This window comes from Lampetra fluviatilis, chromosome 4 (assembly GCF_964198595.1).
Source record: "Lampetra fluviatilis chromosome 4, kcLamFluv1.1, whole genome shotgun sequence".
NCBI classification, from domain to species: domain Eukaryota; kingdom Metazoa; phylum Chordata; class Hyperoartia; order Petromyzontiformes; family Petromyzontidae; genus Lampetra; species Lampetra fluviatilis.
Window position 1 is genome coordinate 26,986,221 of NC_136278.1, and position 18,585 is coordinate 27,004,805.

The following is an 18,585-nucleotide window of genomic DNA, read 5'->3' on the forward strand; positions in this document are numbered from 1 at the left end:
CTACCAAATGTAGTAATTTATCATTACTGTATTATTGTCATTATTGTCATTATTAAGCCAAGCTTGCCCCTTTCTGTGCGCAGCTCACCCTGGCGGAGAAGGGCTTGTTCAACCCTCGCACGCCCGTCGAGTACAACTGGAAGCTCGACAAGGATGACCTTTGTGAGAGCGAAGACGAACTCGATGAGAAGGTAACAGAGCGCAGCCGTGAGTGCAGCTCCCGGAATAAAATATCTTTTCACCTCTGTGCTTTGCCTTCTCCCTAGACGCCCACCAGACAATAAGCAATCCACACTCAGCAAGTCACTACGCGGTGGAGCGGTGGCTGAATCTTACACGTTTATATCAGTGACGTCAGTTAAGATTTTTGATATACACACATAGCCAATTACTAAGTCGAGTGGTGCCTGCTGATTTGAGCGGTCACTGCTGAGTAGTGTCAGGTGAACTTGGCTGGTGAAGGTCACGTGGGGTGTATCTTGAGAGTGTTACGCGGTGGTAATTTAGTTGGCATATTTTATGTTTCTTTTATTCATCTTCGTCTCATTGACAACAACTTGTAGAATTTCAGCGAAGGCATTGTGTGTGTGTTCGTTCATTCTCATGGTCTAGTTGACGAAAGTGGTTAAAATGTAGTCCACTCTTAATTATTGAATGTCGGTGTGAGGGGCGTGCAAATTCTCCCCCTCCCCCCACATAAATATAATCAGGCCTGCAAATCAGGGCTGCCCAGTCATTTGATTATATACATACGTAGCCAATTACCATTTGTGACCTTTCTCAGTGCCCTTCGGCCTCGGAGTAATGTTTTAAATGATCTCCGTCTGTTCTTTCATTCAGACTCGTTCATTTTCGTTTCGTCATAGCCACGCTTTGATCTGCGGTGGGTAGTTGCCGTCATCGTGACTCTTGAAGATTTTCGTCCATCGTTGTCTAAAAGAAATATGTAATAAGTAATATTTTAATTAAAAACACGCTTTTATGAAATGTACTAGTAATGGCAGAACTCCACGACTCCAGGAAGTGGCCCCGAAGCTTGCCAGAACGTAAGGGGACCGTGGCCAATTACAGCCAACGTCAGTTGACCGTGGACAATTAGACCCAAGCCAAAAACGTAACATATAAAAAAGAATGTTTAAAAATATAGATTTTTTTCTTTCTCATAATAGAATACAGTTTTGCCATCAGTATGACATAAGTATACCAAGTTTGCAGTCGATACCACTTTGGGAAGTGGGTTAAAATTGAGTTACAAGATTTGAGCACACAACAACGACAACAACAACGACAACAGACAGAGTGAGTTAAAAGAAAGCGTGTAAAAACACATTTTTTTCTAGCATTACATATCAGTAAATCGAACACCGCTGTTGCGTCACATTATCTGCAGCACGGGCTGCTCTGGAGTATATCTACAGGGCAATATACGTGTCTTTTTTTGCCTCGTATATAATTTGATCTTGCTTCGAGTCCTCCAAACCATAATAGGTGTAGGTCGGTTGTGGTGTGGTTTGGAACCATTTGGAGAAGTTTCCTCTGCACGGCGTGGTGGACACCCCGAAAGGAGAACCTATTTGTAATGACTGTGGATGCTGGCAAGGCCTACAAAAATCAATTTTTGCTGAGTACTATATCTTGCATTGAACATGCTGCAGCATTGGCACAGTGGTTACCGCATTGTGTTATACACCCGCTGGCCTGCGTTCACTTTACGGCCATAGCTGACGTAGCCTCGTGGCATGTGATGTATGAACTGATTTTAGAACTCCCCTCTTCAGCAACCCTCAAGGTGAAGAAGTGTAGTCAAAGTAGTCTCCATAACTGGCACAGAATGGGGATGCCTACATCCATGTTGATGAAGGGTTGTACATACTTTTTTTTATTAACATTGTTTATCATTAAAATCCCAATAATACTTCACGTAAAAATTACTTGGGTCTGTTAAATGCTGCATGTGTAGTTTGTAACATTTAAAATATGTAGACTTTGGTTTATAGTGTATGACTTATCTTTATGCACTTTCATAGAATGTATGATATTGCATTTTGGGTGATTTAATTGAAAAGTGTATTATTTATGAATCTGGCGATTTGACTGCCCCATGTGTATAATATCAAGCACGTAGTTCCTGGGCCATTACATATCTCATTCTGAATCCATTACTCCCTTTATATTAAAGACAGACTGTGTAGGTTTTTCTTTTTTGCGGTAGTGCTGCATAGCTCTCCGGCGTGCGTTTGCCGATCGTGCCGCGGCGTTGTCCAGCGCGATGTCCTGACGCTTCGCCGCGCGGCCCGGACGCTTCGCCATTTACTTTCCCCAAAGTGCCGCGTGGGAGCGAAACGTCGGGGAGGCCATACCCGAACGACGACACGCGGCACGAGCGAGACGGACCATCGACGACGGGACGTTCATTCCGCCGCGGCGGTCTCTTCGTTTTTAAATCCTTTATATTAAGTTCACTTGCTTGCTTAGGACTGTGCAAATCTTTCGGTCGTTTTTTAACCCACTTCCCGTGATCCAATCGAGCTGACATTTTGCACACAGACTCGTTGTGCGTGACAATTTATTTTCGTGAAATTTTTTTCCCAAAATTTTCCACTTTTCAGGAAAAATTTTTTTTTCATATTTAATTTAAAATACCAATGTGATAAAAATGAAACTCTTACTCAAGAAAAAACAGAAATGAATAATAAAATAAAACCGATGCCACGCATATAAAGGATTTATAGTGAAAAACGTTGTTTTTACGGGTTAATTTTTTTTGTTTATTACGTTTCTCCAGCCCGCCCGAAACATCCGACCCACCAGCTGCATCACAAGGGCGTCCCAAGTGACCTCCGAACACGAGAGCCAGAAGGCTGCCAAGAGGAGGCTGACCCTGCCTGCCGGATACAGCACTCAGGACGTGAGCACCACGGCCGCCCCCGCAGTCCTCGCAGCGGGCCGTGTCGCCGACATCCCCACGCCGTCCTCGCCGGGGGGCTCGAGAAAAGTAGCGATGGGTAAAGGCACGGCGCTCCCCGGGCAAGCCTCGCCTGCTCTCTCAATATTGCTCGCTTACTCGCGACAGAAATCGTTCTCCGCACTCTCGCGGTGTTACTCTTGGGCAGCCACGGAGCGTGACCTCGTTGAAAGTGTCGAGGGGGTTGGGGCGGGGGGGAGACGAGCAGAAACTGGATATCTGTGAAAAAGGGCTTCGTCGCTCATCGGATTCCTCCAGTCTACATAAAGATTCTGATTCCGAACCGAAGTGGGGCACAACGGCAGTCGGTGTTAAAAGCGACGGCACTCAGCCGAAGCGAAGCAAGCAAACGCATCGAGAGCCCCAATCAGTCCAGGGGTTCCTGAATTCATGAAATAAATTAGTGCATCAAATATGAGCTCAAATTCAAATGCTAATCAACGTATATTTTCTTTACCGTAATTGACATACACCAAATTAATCTCTCATCTCTATCTTGTCCTGCATTTCTTTTCTCATCTCACTGCATGTCTATTTTTGTCTGCATTTCTCTTATCTCACTACGTCTCTATCTCTTGTCTATATTTTTTCTATCATCTATAGCATGTTCTAAATTAAAACGGGGGGGGGGGAGCACAAATACTGTATGCTTAGGATCCCCAATTGCTTATTACCACCACTGATGTTAAACAAACTTTAAAGGCAAATGAAAACTCAAACAGAAATACCGTTCATTCTGCTCTAGCTCTCACCCTCGATTTGGCAACTGTCCCGCCGCGCACATAAACGACGCGACCCGCATGGCGCGGATTATTCTGTTGTCATGTCATCCAAGCACAGCGAGGTCGAATGCGCAGAAGAAACAAAACTTCTAAAATCTGATTATCGCATCGTGTAGAGCTCGTCAAGAGGAATAGATTGCCATATCGTTCGCCTTCAACAGACATACAATGACTTCACAACGCAGTTTAGGCGAAAACCGGGGGCTTATGGGACCCCAGGGTCCCGCCATAAGATTCATTTGTTCAATTACGAGTACCAGCTGTTCACATGACTGACATGGCCTGTTGCCGTGATATAATTTTTCATGATACGATGTGATAACATGTACATTTTCACGATTTTATGTATGTATGTTGAACTTCTTTTGCGCCGTACGTAGCCAACTGCTAATCAGAGGTGTGGGGGAAGGGCCACAAACTAAACACAAAAGCAGTGCTGAGCACCATGTCGGTGTCATGTAGATTTTTTAAACTTCCAGTACAAATAAAGAGGTCAAGCAAAAGTTATTGGTTCTTTCGGTAAAGTCACGTAGAAGGGAAGTAATAAAATAATAAAAATAAAACATAATAAAATCAAATAATTCTCACGACGTTTCGGCTACAACGCAAGCAGCCGTCTTCAGGTGAAGAAGCTCCTAGCTTATATATAAGCTCCTAGCTTGGCAGTGTCTCATTCTTCACCTGAAGACGGCTGCTTGCGTTGTAGCCGAAACGTCGTGAGAATTATTTGATTTTATTATGTTTTATTTTTATTATTTTATTACTTCCCTTCTACGTGACTTTACCGAAAGAACCAAGAAGATGAATCCCTGCAGTCACGAAAGCTTTAAATCGAAATTCAAGCAAAAGTTATGAATCCAAATTTCACTCAACTTAGGTCCTTTTAATTGTTACAATCTAAAAAGTTTAGTAAAGCGCGCATGCTTCCAGTTACACTCCAAATAAATAAATAAGGAGTGTATTGCGTAAATTATGATGTCATAGAACCAATTAATCTAAAGCACATTTTTAAAATGCTAATTTAACGGGTAATAGCTACGTAGAACTTTATTATTGAGTTTCAGAAATATTTTGTCAGGAGATAAAATAATTAAAACGAGCCCTGATAATTCACAACACGTCAATATTTTGCAAAGCGGATTATACGATGAGCATGGATATTTATTCGTAAGACTTGTCAACGTGTTTCCATATGATGGCACTTTCGATTATCAGTTGGTTTAGGTACGGTGCGAAGGAAGTTACAACATACATACATGTGCAACACTGCTAAAAAATTTCAATTATCCCCACTCGCATTGACGTGTCCGACGGCCAACATTCACTTCAGCACAGCCACCACAAGGTGGCAGCTGAAACGCAGCATCAGTTCAAACACAGCATGGGTTCGGAGCGCTGTGCAACTCAACTCAGAGATATCCAATCTGTAAATGGTGAGAAGACCTTATCGAAACAAAAAAACTAAAAACATTGAGACCAAAAACGTGTTGAGCCTCACTTGAAAAATGCATTGTTAAATTGCATTTAGTATCACAGCAGGTAAATTGACTTTTCTTGTATTTCGATTTAAAGCTTTCGTGGCTGTAGGGATTCATCTTCTTGGTTCTTTCGGTAAAGTCACGTAGAAGGGAAATAATAAAATAATAAAAATAAAACATAATAAGATAATTCTCACAACGTTTCGGCCACAACACAACAGGTCTGTCGGAAAGACAGCGTCTGAAATTCAGACCCTGTCTTTCCGACAGACCTGTTCTTCACCTGAGGACGGCTGTTTGCGTTGTGGCCGAAACGTCGTGAGAATTTTTTTATTATGTTTTATTTGTATTATTTTATTATTTCCCTTCTACGTGACTTTACCGAAAGAACCAAGAAGATTACTTATCTTGCTTATGAAGTATATTTGCCAAGGTCCTGCACTGTTTTGTAATTTTATATGAAAAGGTGGTGCCACCAGGAGTTCATTAAGAAAAATTACAAAATTAACTTTTCTATTAATCATTAGCAGCACCTGTGAACCCTACTGAGGCAGAATCGAGACTGCACATGTTACCAATTACATTTTATCACCATTGCCATTAACAGCGCTGCCTTGTAAACTGAACTATTTAATTGGCTTATGCTTTGACCTGTGGTCCTTCAAAGCATGGCGAGAATATGAAAAACCATGGCTCTTATACCAGAAACCATCCCGTTGCAATGTGTTGCCTCGGATGGTTTTTGAATCATATATATAAAAAAATAGAATCTAAAACATGTAATCTATTTTTTTTATGTCTTAAAATCACACCTTTAGGAATGGACAAAAAAAACTACACTCAGGGATGGAAAATAACAGTATAATTTAGCTTATATGTGCAGTCATTACATTTTCTTTACACTTGTTATTCCTCAGTTCAGTACTCAGTATTATGATACGTCTACATTTTTAAATATTACTTTGTTTAGGACACAATTGTGGTGTGAATTGCAATCTCATTACATATTTACGGGTCTCCGGTCACCATGGACGCGGCTACTTCGCCATGTAAAACTGATTTTGTTAAATATAATTAAACATATTTGTTATCGCCATCCAGGTGGCTGAGCCATAGAGGGAGTGGCTTGCAATTGGAAGGTTGTGAGTTCAAATCTTGGTTCAGGGTTGACTCAGCCCATCATCGTCATCATTATCCCTCCAGGGTGGATAGAATGGAAATGGCTTTGTGGGTAAGTCAACAATGGTTGTCTCTTAGAGAGACTCACACCTGCCATGGGAATAAGGAATTTCCACCACAGGTCACAAGGTACATTGCTCAAATAGGCATTGGCCATTTGAGCAATGCTCCTTGCGACATATATTTTTCATAACCATAGGGTCATTTAAACTGTTCACTGTGTGAGCAAACTCAATCGTAACATTCTACCGGAGGTCTGATTTGGCTGCAAAAAAATAAAATAAACGCTGACCTCTGAACCATGTGCGTTGTGCACTGGGGAGGGGGGCGTGCTTTGAAATGATAAACGACGAGTGTTTTCAACTCACAACCCCCCTTCCGCCTCTTGTGCTTTCGGCAGCGTCTCCGGGCTCGGCGGACGGTCCTGGTGGCAGGCGCAAGCCCCCGCCGCCACCTCCAAACAGGCCCCTGCACAAGCGGACGCACTCCGAGCCCTTTGGCCCCAGCCAGCTGAGAAACAGCACCCCACCTCCCGTTCCTCCTCTTCCCCACATGTCTCCCGTACTGTCCAGTAAGTGGGACGGGGCAGAGAGTATGTACAATTTTTAGCTTTCGCGTTGTGGATGCAATGATGGTGGTGCCACTGTAAATGCTGTGCAATTGTGATGGCGGTTCATTCATAGGTAGGGGAGAAGCAGAGGTAAACACAGTTATTTGTGGACATGCTGTGCTTAAATTATGAAGGTGGCAGGCAGAATGATGTTTGAAAAAAAAAAATTCCCAACAGAGAAGAGGTCAAGATTATGCCCAGCAAGAAGTAAACTTTTCTAGACTTTTTTTTATCAGCCGAAAAGATGGCGTGACTATCTTTAACAGATGCACGGTGTTGTGATATTTCATTGTAGATGTTGCGTTGTTTTGTGCAAGACTAAAGATGCCGTTTATACTGTTGTTGGATTTTTTCCCGAAGGTCAAGATGCCTTGCAAAATTACATAGAAATAATCGGAAAAAATCTGTTCCTTTTTTTTACGACTTTTAAATTTCCCTTCACAGAGAGCGGCAGGAAATCATTCCCACAAACAAAGAATCTTCCGGCAGGATTGCAAGAAAGGTAAAAAAATTAAATTAGTACTTTGATTTTGTCATTGTTTATGAAAACAACCTTACCAGAAATCTCTCAACAGCAGAGGGTGCATTTTCACTACAATAACAGGGTGCATTAAACCACGCTCATTATGTTTTGTTGTGGTTAAACGTAAATCTTGCATATATTTATACGAAAATTTAGACGAAATAAACCATGGTCGACTAACTGGCTCACGTGGCTTGCAGTTATAATGAAGGAAAATAATGGCTAAATAGTAAACTGTTGACAATAACCTGATGAAGATTGCTTGTGTTGCAATCGAAACGTCGTGATTAGTTTTATTTTATTTCTAACTACGTGACTTTACCGAAAGAACCAAAGAGTATGTTGACAATAGGTTCTTGATGAAGCCCAATAATGATGTTATTCAAATAAATGTTAAACATCTACAATTATTGTGCAAACTTTTATACGCAACTATTTTTTTCAGTTCGTTAATTTTGATTAATTTGAAAAGGCATTGTTTCACATAAGAAACTCATGATTTTCATTTTTTATTGTAACTAGGATAAAATTGGATGCAGTACAGGCTATTAGTGTTTATAACTTGAAAGCACGCAGCTACTTTTAAGTTAAAATTTCTAATTAATTAGCATGAATGTTCAAGGTAATACAAAGATTTCCCTTTAGCCTTAACAGACATTTTAGGCAAGATCTGTGAGTGAGCACCTATGAAGACCGGCACTGTACATGGGGTGGATGGCCAGCACCACGCCCGGACACCTTTATCTCCCCAGTGACGATGTTTACACGGTGCACCAGGTACTCATTTGAGGCCGAGTTGACGTAGGGGAGGCCCAGGACTGGTTCAGGTACTCGCTACTGTTGTCGGCCGTGAGCGGGAATCAAAAGTACAACCACAAGGACATATACTGCTGTGGTATATGACATGCCAAACTCTAATTTGTTCAGTATGCAAAAACGTGCAAAATATGTGTATGCGTTTTCTTCCCTATTTACAAAAGACGTGTGCACTTATTTTAGACAAAGAGTAGGAATTTAGAAAGTGGAGGAGGTACAATTCTGTCAATGCAAAAAATATTGTATTCGCGTTTATCCCCCGCTTGTCATGAATGATGGAGCCAAGGTCACATGACTCTTTCATGGGATCCTGCAGTGATGCCGCTGGACAATTAGCATGTCGTGTGTTGCGTGCGCGCCTTTCAGTGTGGAGAACGCAGCTTTGGCACGGAGACCTTCTACACAAAGACCCCGTCCTGCTCCCCCGAGCCCTCCAGACAACTGCGGTTCGTTGAGCCATTGATTTCTACGCTGAGAGAGCGGCTACGCTTATAGAGCAACGTTCGCTGTCGGTTGAGCACAACTACCACAAGAACAGCAAAAGCCTACGTTTAATGCAATACACAATTAAACGGCATTTGGAGACATAGTCACGGCTATAAAAACTGAATCACAAATGTAATATAATTACATGTTGTTTGTGGGCAGGGTAAACTTTAAGACTTTAATGACTTCCACGGGATTACCTCCTCACGGAGTGTGTTTCAGTGTTAACCAGCAATTTGGATTTGCTACCTTTTGAGAGTTTGATTTCATACACATAATCCAAGCTGCTCTGTTAAACTGCTATGTGTACCTTCCACACATTCCTCTGACTGGCACTTGCATTACAACAAAATTATAGACTAACATCCCCCAGCAGTATTTCCACAAATTCCACGCCGTCTGACATGTGCCAGTATTGTGCTCGTGCCATTACCATGCTACACATATTTTGTCCCTGCGTGAAGTTTTCCAGTGGCGAGGCAGTCGAAGCAATGGTGAAGGTTTCTTAAACCCCCGCCCCCCCGCCCGCCTCTTGTCTACCCAGCAGCGTAAATGGCTACCCAGCGGTCGATCGTTAAGTTGCATGGGGCGGGGTAAAGTGTGGGCTCACCCACCTTGCCAATATGTCTGGTTAGCATGCAAGAGTAGACCAAAATATCCGCTAGAGAAGCTCTCTGCAGCTTCCTCTGGCGGTGATCCTTCCTCTAGCAGTGGTGTGAGTAAGAAATTTCAGGTCTGCACTTTTAGCATATGTAATTGTTCTTCTTGGTTCTTTCGGTAAAGTCACGTAGAAGAATTCTCACGACGTTTCAGACAGTGTCTGAATGACGCTGTCTTCCCGACAGACCTGTTCTTCACCTGAGGACGGCTGCTTGCGTTGTGGCCGAAACGTCGTGAGAATTATTTTATTATGTTTTGTTTTTATTATTTTATTATTTCCCTTCTACGTGACTTTACCGAAAGAACCAAGAAGATGAATCCCTGCAGTCACGAAAGCTTTAAATCGAAACATATGTAATTGATTGCATATTGTGAGTTTTTACCTGCTCGGCTCATGTAACACAATCGTTTGCCGGCTGTGGTGATTTCTGATCTCGCCGTCCCAACGTGCTTTCGTCATGGTTGTCTGTGCAGCTGTGGAGAGTGGAGTGGTGGATGGGTCTAAAGTCTCACGGGAACCAATTTCCCGGCCCAGGCCTCATCCGCCTTTGCCTCCAAAGCCACAGGAAATGCCGCATCGTCCCCCGGTGCCTCTGCCCAGAAAGCCACCTTTGGTAAGAGACTATCCATCACATCCCCGAAATCAATTTGCTTATGCACTGTGTGAAATTAAACAAGACTAATGTCGACAAAATAGTATGCATGTTTTGCCACATCATAAATCAAATTTTATATATGTGCAACTTTCCGTACATAAAACAAAAAGATTCTCCTGTTCTTATACGTAAGTTGGCAAATGAATAAGGGAATTATAAAGACTCCTGAGACAAGAAATTTAAATTGGTGGCAAATGGTTGAGAGATGTGGCTTTTACCGGGTCTCGTTTAAGCTTAGGCGTTGCACAGCAAAAGCAAGGTTACATGATATGTGTGTGGTTAATTTTGTGAATTCCCTTTGCCCTGGTGGGACGACTGATGAAGCCGAAGATTAAACGGGTCAAGGCCAAATATGACTGCCAGGCGGACCAAAAAGACGAACTCACTTTTATGAAAGGAGACACCATCGTGGTAGAACGGGAGGAAGACGACGAGTGGTGGGTAAGTCGCTCACGCCACAGTCACGGAATGTTAACGACCTCGCCTGGTATGCAGAAGGTCGTGGGTTCGATCCCAACACTGACGTCTGTATATTTGGAGTTTCCATGTTCTCCACGTGGTCGTGTGGATTTTTCTCTGGGTCTTCTGGTTATTCCCTCTATATTTAGAAACATGCATTTGGAGTATTTGGCTGCTATACATTTCCACATGATAAGCCACTTCGTTGAGCTATCGTTTGTGGCTAGGCCACTTCTGAAGAAAAGCTTTATAGCTCTGGGCTTAACCTGATAAAGTGAAACTATTTCAGAAGTTGCGGGAGTGCCCACACTTTACTCAATGACACGTGACCTGCGAAATCGACTAACTGGTGTATGGAGTACCCATTTATTCTGCCAGATGGACAAAGGCCGGGGGAATTTAAGAAACCTGCCCATTGTTTCCACTGCCATTCAGAAGATCGAACCGCCAAGCCCCTGGATTGGAAGTGCAGTGTGCTAACCGTTATAGCACGGCAGCATCCCATGCAAACCATCCATTTTTGGCCACATCTTCGCAAGCAGTAGAACAACAAATTACCACATGATTGTATGTCATTTATGCCATCGCCTGCATAATCCTCTCGGCAGATTTTTTTCAGAAATAGCCAGCTTTCCTAGCTCGAGCACGTATCCACGCATATGAATCTTGAAATAAAGTTCTGTGGCAGCAAGTAGTACCCTGTCTCTGTAACAGCAGTGAAATTTAATTTTAAAAGCACTCCAGTGACACTGTAATTGGTTATTTGCTTTGATGTGTTAGCAGCATTCTAATATTTGAACCATGAAATCAATGGCATGGCAGGGAAGAACAAAGAATGTGATGCTTTAGTAGTGTAAAATTACTTGCGTGCATGTTTTCTTATATTTTAATTGGATACATTTTTTTTGTGATATTTGCATTTGGTCCATTTCTTATAGAATACGTGTAACTGCAGTGGGTAGCAATGTTGTTGTCAACCCAGTGACATTAGTCTGATTCCCGGCCATAGCTAACAACAGTGATGGATGGTGTCAGAACCAAACTTAATTTGGAGCTTTCGTGACTGCAGGAATTATTCTTTGGTTCTTTCGGTAAAGTCACGTATAAAGATAAAATAATAAATTAAATAAAAAAACTAGGATACGACGTTTCGATTGCAACACAAGCAATCATCATCAGGTATAAATTAAATAGGAACACAAATCTAGTATACTTAGAAATGTAATGTAATACAACAGAGAGTCGGATAACATAACAGTCAACACCCTATCTGGTTGATTACGTTCTTCCTGAGAATGCTAAATTTGAGAGAGAGATTAAACACAGAACCAGAAGCATAGACAGACATATAAGCAGACAGATATCACAGAGATACATAGAGAGAGAGCAAACATAGGCACAGAGAGAAACTAAGCCTCTGTGTCGAGGCCTTAAATAGAGAAAGGGGGGGTGGGGGCGGGGAGAGAGGGAGGGGTTAGAGAAATTTGCATGTCCATGAGTGGAAACGTCAGAACCAGTCCTGGTTCTGGCTCTCAATTTTACCAACCCGCCTCTTATCAGCATGGAGAAGTATGCCATGGCATGAAGAGATATTCATCCAGCTGTAGCTTAGCAAAGGGCTCAACATTACTCTTAATATTAAATATGGCTGTTTGTTCACAAATTACCTATTTGGAATTAATACAGCCATGCTAGTTCTTGGCATGGATGTGCTAAGTGGAGATGCGCGTTCATGTTGGACGAGGAGGAGGCAGTGTGTCTGCCAGTAATTAAGCCCCTGGCGCAACAAAATTTGTCTACTGCTTCCATCATTCATTGCTAGCATTCCGTGGTATTTGGTGTTGTGCTGTCTCTACCGTTGCATGTGTTTTTTGCAGTTGTGTTCTGTAGCTCTCTGATGGGTTTTCGTTTTTTTTTCTGCATGTTGTTGGGCATGATGTCCTTTCGCTCCATGTGGTGGGGGCTTCATCAGGAACTGAATTAAGCTGCTCACTTTGTCGCTCGATTACGTAGCATTGCTGGCTGCTGCTGCTGGTGTTGCTGATTGGCTCAGTTCTGATTAGACTGGCTGATGTTTTTATTTTTCTAGTGGTCACTGCTTTCTGCAGTGTAGTCACTGTTTCTCAGTTGCTGCTCTCAATGTCTGGAATTACCTTTGCGTGGCTTCCCACACTCCTGAGCGCCTCCATGTATTCAAGCTCAGGCTCTAGACTGCTCCTCTTTACAAAGTGTTGTCGTACGCACCTCCACAATAACAACTTTCTCTCATTTCCCTCTGCCATATACAATTCTTCCAATCGTTCCCTGAACTCATAAAGTAGTATCCCTCTTGAAACTCTGCATATGAGCATGTTTCTCCTATTTTCTGCAGTGATTCAAAATGCAGTCACATTTGTATACTTTGAAAAAAATATAAGTTGTTAAGCCATCGATTCATTGACTTAAAATTGTAATCGCCAATTTTTTTGGTCGTCGATTACCCGAGACCCTACAAGTCACACGCAGCATGATGTGGAAGACGATGCCTATGTCCTCAAGCCCTGCCCATCACCTCTCATCCAGTGGCACACCTTGGAACAGAGGGGGGACATTTTGTTCCATATGTATTTGGATTGTCCAATTGGTCTTGTAATCGAATTGATAATCGGTAGGAGTATTTTCCCCCCTCGAATAATTAGATAGCCCAGCTCTACAAACATGCATTGCATTGTGTAATACTGCATACGCAGTCTTTAAATATCTTCTGACACTTATTTTAGTGTTACAGACTGCAGCCTGTCCAATATGCAGCTGCCAGGGTGCTCGCCTGCACTCCTCTTCGGAACCATAACTCACTGTGCTTATTTCTCTGCATTGACTTCCACTTCAAATTCACAATGAGTTTAAGATTATCATTCTTGTGTTCAAACATGGCTTTAAATGGGCTTGCTCCACCCTACATCCAGGAGGTGATTCAACCGCACACACTCCACTAACCAGCCACACACTCTGCTATCCAACCACATACTCCACTCACCAACCACACACTCCACTCACCAGCCACACACTCCACTAACCAGCCACACACTCCACTCACCAGCCACACACTCCACTCACCAGCCACACACTCCACTAACCAACAACACACTGCACTGAGATCCCTGAGATTTACCGATCGTGCCCTACTCAGCGCGAGCTCCAGGCTTCGAACCTGGGTCTGACCACCGGAGCTTTTGTCCGCACGGTGTCCAGGCTCTAGAATTCCGTCCTTGGAGGTCAGGAACTCGCAGGCGATGGAGATTTTAATTCCTGGCTGAAGAACTCTCCACCTTCTCTCTTTGTCTCCATGGTTACTTCTCACTTGCTTTTCCTCCCTTTATATGCCTGACACTATAAAGACCATTGCTTAAGGGGTGGCTTATAAGTTTGAATCATGATGATTATTGTTGTTTTCTCTTCCGCAGCACGGCTACGTCGAGGGCGTTCCGGCGAGACGTGGCGCCTTCCCGGTTTCCTTCATCGAGCAACTGACCGATTGAGCCTGCCTCTATGCCAGAATGTAGGCACTTTGGTGTTTGTTACAATTCCAAGACGCCGTATCGCTTACAAGGAAATGCGGAGTAACTTGGTGCACTCAGGATTTTGTCATCATTCCGAACTCTTGGCATCTCTTTTTTTGTAGTTTTTTTTTGTTAAGCTCAAAATCAATTTGTTTCCCTTGTGGATGAAAGTAACCATGGGGGAATTTTCCAACGGTACTAAGCCTTTTACCCAAGTGAAGATTATGAAAATGTTACCATTGTTTCAGCTGAAACTTGGTGGGTGTTTTGGAGGCATAAAACAATACTAAATCACTTGTGCAACTGGCTTTCATGTACGAGTCACAAGTATTCCCAGATGAGTGTCTGCCTTAAGAAAAATGAAAGGAGCATTAGGGATTTGTAACGATGTACCCATGTGTGTCATGTGGAATGCGAGTTGCGAACCAGACTTCTTCGGTTGGTTACTTTGCCATGTACTTGCACTTATATTTTCATTATGAATTGAAGGAAAATATTGGAAAGCCTTTGCACTTATTGTTATGAACGTTAGTCTTGACCTTTGTGTTAGAAATAAGCTGGGAATTATAGTTTCCTTAGTTAGTTTTTTAATATGATGGCACTTGCCTTGTTGGTTTTAAATGCAGGCAAGGCTTCTTATGCATCCGCAGCACAGTATTTGTTTACAAGTGTAAATAATCCATGATACAGTTTTTTTTTGGGTTAGATCACGTAAATATATAAAAGTGCCGTTAAACCCGCCACCACCACCTGACATAGCTAATTAGTGAGGTTTGCCACGTAAACAGAACATGCCAATTCGTAGTACAGCACACCGGTGTGTTGGAGAGCAAAGCTACAACATTTACAATCTGACTACGGCGTTTCACGAGTAAATTACAACTAGCGTCATCAGCCGACAGCCAGATTTGTGGACAAATCCTCCCGTTTCGTTCCTTAAATAGAGGGGTAGATGTGATGTCGTCATCTGTGTCCCCTTCTTGCGCGAATTGGGGGGGGATTCATAAATGTTGTGGCTTTGCTCTCCAACACACCGGTGTGCTGTACTACTAACGAATTGACACGTGCTGTTTACGTGACAAACCTTACTAATTGGCTGTTTCGGGTGGTGGCGGGTTTAACGACGCTTTTATATATTTATACGCGATCTAACCCAAAAAAACTGTATTATGGATGATATTGGTCGCGAAAGCCTACGTGTAAACCAAGTGTAAACGACAACAGTTTGACTTGACCACTCTACTCTGAGGTCCATTTATGTATTAAACAAAGAACATAATTTATGATAGCGATAGCATTGAACGTAGCAATTGGTGTTGCTTGGTATTCATTGTGCGTCTTTTATCTCTCGGTGAACCAGGTAAGGGCATTGAGATATGCAGGTTTTTTTTTTAACAAAGGAGTCCTGGGGTCTCCATAAAAGGAAATAGCTAATTTATAATAAATGTGTGTACATACATTTATGTAGACATACATAAGCATACCCACATATATACAGCACACACACAGTATACATATGCATGTACAATTGTAAAAACGTAAAGGCAAAGATTCTCATTTTAGCCAAATATTCACGTGGATCTTAGCTCTTTGGTGCTTTTTGTGCGCCAGTGTTTAGTTGACCTAGTCAAGGCCTAATGCCACTTGTGATGTGCAGTTCTTAACAAGAACTGGAATATGCCTTTTTAAGGTTTTCGTTAACTGTCAGTCTGAATTCCATCTTTTTTTGAAGATGGAGGGCACAGCGCAGTGGGTTGGCATGCTGCATATATTAATCCTAATTACCGGGCTTTGTGTAGATATGTATGCCCTCCCATTACGTGTAGGGGAAAGGGTCTAGGGCAGGGTGCATTCGTTGCCATTCTCTATTACAATCCTGGCGAGCTGTGTTTGAATCGTAGTAGCCATTCAGAACACCAGTGGGGAAACATGCCGAAATTGTTCCTTGCGAACAGCAATTGCCAACGAGAGTTCATAAGACTAACATGGGAATCTCTTTGTCTTTGACATCCAGTATATACACACACACAAATTGCACATACATTACAAATATGCACTGATGTGCAATGACTGGTCAAAATGAATATTGGAATGATGCTGTTACATCGAATACAGTTCAGCGATTAATTTCGAATGCCCCCTTCAAAGCAATCTTATTCTGCCATCGATGCATCTTGTGCCAGCAATTACACAGCTTAACTGAGTCTGTAGCTGAAGCCTCTCATTTGCCTAATCACATTTGCATTAAGTTCCTCATTATCTTTTTAAAATAGTTCCGTTCAAAGTGAGTACATTGCAATCTGTTTAAGTTGTTGTAACATGGGGAGAGTTTCAGCAGGGGCAGACTTGCCAAATTTAACACATTCCTGCGGAGGGAGCTGATAGGAACGTTGGGTTGCTCGGTCAATGGCCAGGGTCAACGGCGGCGTGGTGTATTCCGCAAATATGCCCGACTGTGAGGGCGGGCACAAGCCGGCGTGAGTAGGTTAAACGTTGAGTTTTATAAGGGCACCACGGGGTGACCAGCCCCTCCCCACCCAGCCCCACCCCTCCCACCCCACCCTCCCCACCCTCCCCTCTCCACCCAGCTCCACCCCTCCCATTTTTGGATGCACGACGGACGGACACAATAATCCCTTGTGGGCTGGTGTAACCAGGAGGTTCCTACCAGTAACAGGACATTTTATGTTGCATTGTTGGTCACGATAACCCACAAGGTGCCAAACTCGTACCGAAATGTTCTGCTTGTGCGATTTGTCCACTAATTCCTGTGACTTTGTGGACAGTACTTTGAAGGGTTAAAATTTGACTACACTTTCGTGACTGCAGGAATTCATATTTTTTGGTTCTTTCGGTAATGTCACGTAGATAGAAACGTAATAATATAAATAAAGTGAATAAGAATAAAAATGATTAAAATAAAATCATCAAAAACATTAATGTAGACTGTAACCTGGTTCTTAATCGGAGTGGGCGTATTGGCATTCTATAATGTAGACTGTAGCAATGGTTATTAAGCTTGGTGAGCGTATTGGCATTCTATAATATAGACTGTAGCCTGGTTCTTAACCTGAGTGAGTGTACTGGCAGTCTATAATGTAGACTTATTCTTGGTTCTTTCAGTAATAAAATAAAAAAAAACCACGACGTTTCGATCACAACACAGGCGATCGACTTCAGAAGGAAAGATTAAGATGGTCACCTCAGGCAACCGCTGATAAACGTTACAAAAAAGGGGCTTGGCACAAGAGCAAAAGCTGCTGCGTAACGAAGTGGGCGGGGCTTCAGTAAACATTAATTATTTTTATTATTATTTTTTATTCACTTTATTATTTTTTTTCTATCTACGTGAATTTACCGAAAGAACCAAACAATACTTTGAAGGGGTTCAGAGAGCGTTTTTTTTTTCTAATCATATCTTTAATTGAATAAAATCCTTCCATAGACTTTTTTGACCAGCCCTCATATTGCATACAAAGGTATGCAAAAATAAGAGGTCACCATTTGCAAGGTTACTGTCAACGGGCTTTAATGTAAAGTTTGCTGAATTTAATGTCTATATGCAACAAGATTGTTACACGTTCTTATGAATAAAAAAAAATAACTTGATGTAAAGTTTACAAACTGTATGAAAAATCATCTACCGTGTTACATATTGTTCGTAGTCTACCACATTTCATGTTTATTTGTCAATCAGATGTTGCCAAATGCTTTTGCATGATATTATACCAAGTCTATTGCACTGGTTTGCTATTCACCCCCGAGGCTATGAATATTGATCTATTTTTTCCCTACCAAACATCACACGTCTCTATTTTAGTCTTCGTGTCAACATTATTCATAAATTTGCTTCTAACGTTCCCATGTTCCAATATCATGGAGTATATCCCATGGGGTTTCAAGGGCATGCTAGCTCCCCCACTCAGCTTTCTTGCATTGGCACTTTGTTTCTGGTGTATTGGTGAATTTGCCACACGGTGCATACCATTGGCTCTCATTGTTTGGCCGGTGAAGCAAAAATGACTTGATTTGTGTTCAACAAGCCTAACACTGGACTATGCATATGAGAGATGCATGATGTCAAAACGAACATAGAAAGTTTTTTCTGGAAATATGCAGCAATAATTATGAAAAATGAAAGTGGGAGTCTTGAGTTTGATATCATGACAAGGAAACTGTTATTGTGGCCAGGTGGTGCAATAGATGCTGGTGAAAACTGAGAAAAGGACAATTCTATGTTGGTATCGCAAGAATACAAAATAAGTAGTTCCATCCTTGTACATTTTAAAGTTTTGTAAGACTGGGATGTATTGGAAGTGTTTTACGTACGAAAGGCGACTTTTGCGAGTTTGTTTTAGTTCTAAGGTGACTGATCTCTTTGGTTATACCTTGTGTTTTACCCATTTTAAATAAAGCAATTCATTGAAATTTT

At 42.1% G+C, this 18,585-nt stretch overlaps 1 protein-coding gene across 1 annotated transcript in view; it reads left to right on the forward strand.

The window, feature by feature from the left end:
- The window catches only part of LOC144931705 (arf-GAP with SH3 domain, ANK repeat and PH domain-containing protein 2-like), a 50,037-nt gene extending 31,461 nt beyond the window's left edge, over nt 1-18,576 (forward strand). The window contains exons 21-28 of the mRNA XM_078855903.1: nt 84-191; nt 2,786-3,005; nt 6,805-6,975; nt 7,459-7,516; nt 8,720-8,799; nt 9,974-10,113; nt 10,480-10,596; nt 14,058-18,576. Of these exons, the coding sequence (XP_078712029.1) occupies nt 84-191; nt 2,786-3,005; nt 6,805-6,975; nt 7,459-7,516; nt 8,720-8,799; nt 9,974-10,113; nt 10,480-10,596; nt 14,058-14,132 (969 nt within the window). The 3' untranslated portion in view covers nt 14,133-18,576. The remainder of the gene's footprint in view (nt 1-83; nt 192-2,785; nt 3,006-6,804; nt 6,976-7,458; nt 7,517-8,719; nt 8,800-9,973; nt 10,114-10,479; nt 10,597-14,057) is intronic.
- The last annotated feature ends 9 nt before the right edge of the window (nt 18,577-18,585 follow it).